Source organism: Rattus norvegicus, chromosome 6 (genome assembly GCF_036323735.1).
Source record: "Rattus norvegicus strain BN/NHsdMcwi chromosome 6, GRCr8, whole genome shotgun sequence".
NCBI lineage: Eukaryota > Metazoa > Chordata > Mammalia > Rodentia > Muridae > Rattus > Rattus norvegicus.
In genome coordinates this window covers 139,315,890-139,319,770 of record NC_086024.1, presented here as the reverse complement: position 1 = coordinate 139,319,770, position 3,881 = coordinate 139,315,890, and the positions used below count along the sequence as shown (strand labels likewise).

At 39.3% G+C, this 3,881-nt stretch overlaps 1 gene segment (V, D, J or C); it reads left to right on the top strand.

Moving 5' to 3' along the window:
- The first annotated feature begins 2,573 nt into the window (after positions 1-2,573).
- LOC134479183 (immunoglobulin heavy variable 3-30-3-like) lies at positions 2,574-3,164 on the top strand. The segment is given in 2 exon segments: positions 2,574-2,694; positions 2,803-3,164. Coding segments are annotated over 2 exon segments (408 nt in total).
- The last annotated feature ends 717 nt before the right edge of the window (positions 3,165-3,881 follow it).

Here is a 3,881-nt window from a genome sequence, read left to right as displayed (position 1 = left end):
TTTGTTTTCTAAACTCAAGATTTATTGCCTCATACTTTTGATTTCAGAAGTCCTGTGTCTTCAAGGGTTGGGAATACATGGTATGTAACATATTTGTATCCTACAAACTTGAATTTTTAAAAGATTTTAACACATGCACTTCAGAAAAAGGTATGGTAATTTTTCTCTTTCCCCAAAAGAAATCCTACAATTGTCCTATAGCCCTATAAAACTCAGTGAATGCCCTGGATCCTCTTCAGTAGCTGTACCAATAGTGGATCCTGAAATCTTCACTCAATGTCTGCTCAGTGTCTTCTATTTCTGTTCCTAGTCCCCATTCATTTAGGAATCCAGATCACATGTACACATTGTCAAAGGTCCTCTACTTATCCCACTAATCCAGGAAACAGCAAAATAAAAGACCTTGGTCTTTAGCTCCCAGCACTTTTTCTCTAAGGTTCTCACACAGCCCCACGTACCACAGCCACACATGCCAACGCTGCACATACCACACCCCCAATATTCTGTACATTATTTCACAACTCTTCTCTGTTTAGAGTATCTGTAGTTATGTTTTCACCATTCAGGGACCCTTCACTTGCCCCTTGGGGTGAGAAAATCCAAGAGGTAAATTGGCACCTCCTCCTGGTTCCTATCCTGTTTTCCAAAACAAGCAATGAACCCAACTATTACCTACACCTCTTACACTGGTTCATTATTGTTCCCTTGGCATGTTCACAAAAACCATACACAACCTCAGGTCTCTCTACCTCTTTTTCCACACACCTGTCTCTCCTCTCTCTCTCTCTCTCTCTCTCTCTCTCTCTCTCTCTCTCTCTCTCTCTCTCCACGTTTGTATATGTGCAACTGCAATGTTGGTTCTATTATCATGGTTTAAAACTGCTCCTTGAAATATGGTGTAGTAAAATTTAAAAAGAAAAAAGAAAACCTTCTTTACCATTGCCTTTACTGAGGGTTGCCTTACCTATCCAGCCTTATATTTTGCAGCATATATCTTAATATTTTCTTTGGGGATTTATTGTCTTTGGACAATTCAGCCACCTAGTAGGCACCATTTTTTCTAAGTTCTGAAGAACGGTATACTCCACATGTATAAGTGTAATATGTTTATGTCTCTATCCTATTTTCCCCTTCAACATCCCCATATCTTTGCCAACCACATATCTCAACTCAACCACTCTCAACATCATGGCATTTTTATCCCAAAATGCTGCGCATATGTGCATGTGTGTAAAGGCAAGCATTGCAGCATAGAAAATCGACCAATGACCACATTGTTCTCTTCTCCATGAAATCTACATAAAACAGTCCCTCACTAAGACAGAAGACCTGGAAAATACTTATAAAGTCTATATTAGGTTATGATTGGCTTGGTTTCAGGTGGGGACAGATAAAAGCCATCATCAGTGCATGGATTGGATAGGCAGGTCCTGTCCACAAGACATTATTTCACAGTTCTCAACCCCAAGTTTCACATGTTTCATTTTCTCTATGTCCTCCTAATGCATGTCCTCTGAGCCTTGGAGGAATTTAAATGTGACTGTAAAATATTACCTCAAAAAATAAAACAAAGCCTTGAGAAGGCAAAAACAGCTTGTTTCATATTCAAAACATTCTTTGCGTGCCTGCAGTTCTGAATTATATTTTGTAGCATTTGGAATGAGAAACCTAAGAAGGGGACACATCTTATGCATAGGACATGGATGACCAAGGACAAGGGAATATTGGTGATATGAAAGCAAAATTGAAGTGTGGTACGCGGAACCGAAAGGGGAGGACTGAAATAAGAGATCTGATTAAATATGAAAAAGGCACCCTAAAAGATGATTAAAAGCCACAGGTATATGGAGTATGCTAACTGGAGAAAATAAAAACTAATATAATACAATATAAAACAATCACATGTTGACTGGTATACACATAAAGAGAAAAAATGTTGGAGGGGGGACTTTAAAGGAATAAATTAATAACTTCAGAATGAAAAATGAGTGAGTTTGCTGCAAATATACATCTGTATCCATGAACAATTTTGAGTCTTAGACAGTCTCTACAATGTCTAATTTAGAAATATATATAATGTCTAAGGACAGTATTCTATCATAAAGAAGTAACTTTCAGAAAAAACCCAGTGTTCTTGTCACAAAAACGAGTTCTGCTACCATAACCTTACAGGAGTAACTGTTTCCAAAAAAACACAATTGGGAGAAGCCATGTCCTGTTCAGGTATTGGAAAAGATTGAGCACATATGTAGAAACACAAGTATGTATGGTGCTATTTAATTACATATTTATACTAAAGAATCCTGACTATGAAAACAAAACTGCTGTGCACAAGGACAAAAAAAAAACTAAATGTCATATGGTGAATCTTTACCAAAAAATAATGTAAATATGAAACCACGACACTTAGTCAAACTCTGTAACTGACATCCATATCCTTAATATAATATATCTGCTATGAGCACTGTTTTCAGCTCAGGTGTAATTCCATAGCATGTTTTAGCAGTAAGATATGCAAATAATTCTTCTCTACGCCCATGAAAACCAGCCTGTCCTGACCCTGCAGCTCTGACAGAGGAGCCCAGTCCTGGACTCTGAGGTTCTCCCATTCAGTAATCAGTACTGCAGCACTGCACAGACTCCTCACCATGGACATCAGGCTCAGCTTGGTTTTCCTTGTCCTTTTCATAAAAGGTAATTGATAAAAAGTGATTATCTCTGTTGTGTGCACATGAGAATAAGAAAATTGTTTTGTTTTGATGTGTTAGTGATGGTTTTCTAACCAGTATTCTCTGTTTGCAGGTGTCCAGTGTGAGGTGCAGCTGGTGGAGTCTGGCGGAGGCTTAGTACAGCCTGGAAGGTCCCTAAAATTCTCCTGTGCAGCCTCAGGATTCACTTTCAGTGACTATGCCATGGCCTGGGTCCGCCAGGCTCCAAAGAAGGGTCTGGAGTGGGTCGCAACCATTATTTATGATGGTAGTAGCACTTACTATCGAGACTCCGTGAAGGGCCGATTCACTATCTCCAGAGATAATGCAAAAAGCACCCTATACCTGCAAATGGATAGTCTGAGGTCTGAGGACACGGCCACTTATTACTGTGCAAGACACACAGTGAGTGAATGTTACTGTGAGCTTAAACACAAACCTCTTGCAGGATACTAGTGACCAGCAGGGGGCACAAGGAGCACAGAAAGCATCCAGTTACTGAGTGTTAGTTTATGTAGAAAGACCTGGAACAAAGTAAGCCTGGGACTCCTTAGTGTCTAAGTTGCCTCTCTACAAGGATTCTCTCTCCAAGTGATCTTGTAATAACCCTTGTAGTAGACAAATGTTTATTTGATTTTTTACCCTGTTTAATATGTGCTTTGTATTGATTGCATTCATTTATTTATATGTTATGGAGTTTCTTTGTCTCAGTCTGCCTCTCTGTCTCTTCAAGGCTCTGTTCATGGATTTCTGATGCTTCTCTCTCTCTCTCTCTCTCTCTCTCTCTCTCTCTCTCTCTCTCTCTCTCTCTCTCTGAGTGTGTGTGTGTGTGTGTGTGTGTGTGTGTGTGTGTGTGTGTGTGTTGAGATGGTTGAGATGTCTTTTTCTATCCATCTACACAATGAGGTTGAAATAAAGTCCATCACTAAGCCTGTATTTCATCACTAGACATGGATCACAGTATATTGCTAGACTGCTTGGTTACGGAGTCCCAATATCACAATATCTTCACATCTGAGAAGTAGGCTTTCTGATTGGCTACCTACCAAACTGAACTATTTTGTAGTTAAGGAGACTAAACACAAATCTTCCTCCTGGTGTGGTAAGAACTTAAAGCACAAAATTATACCTATACTCCCATTAAAGATGACTTTCAAAGTAGGATAAACTGTG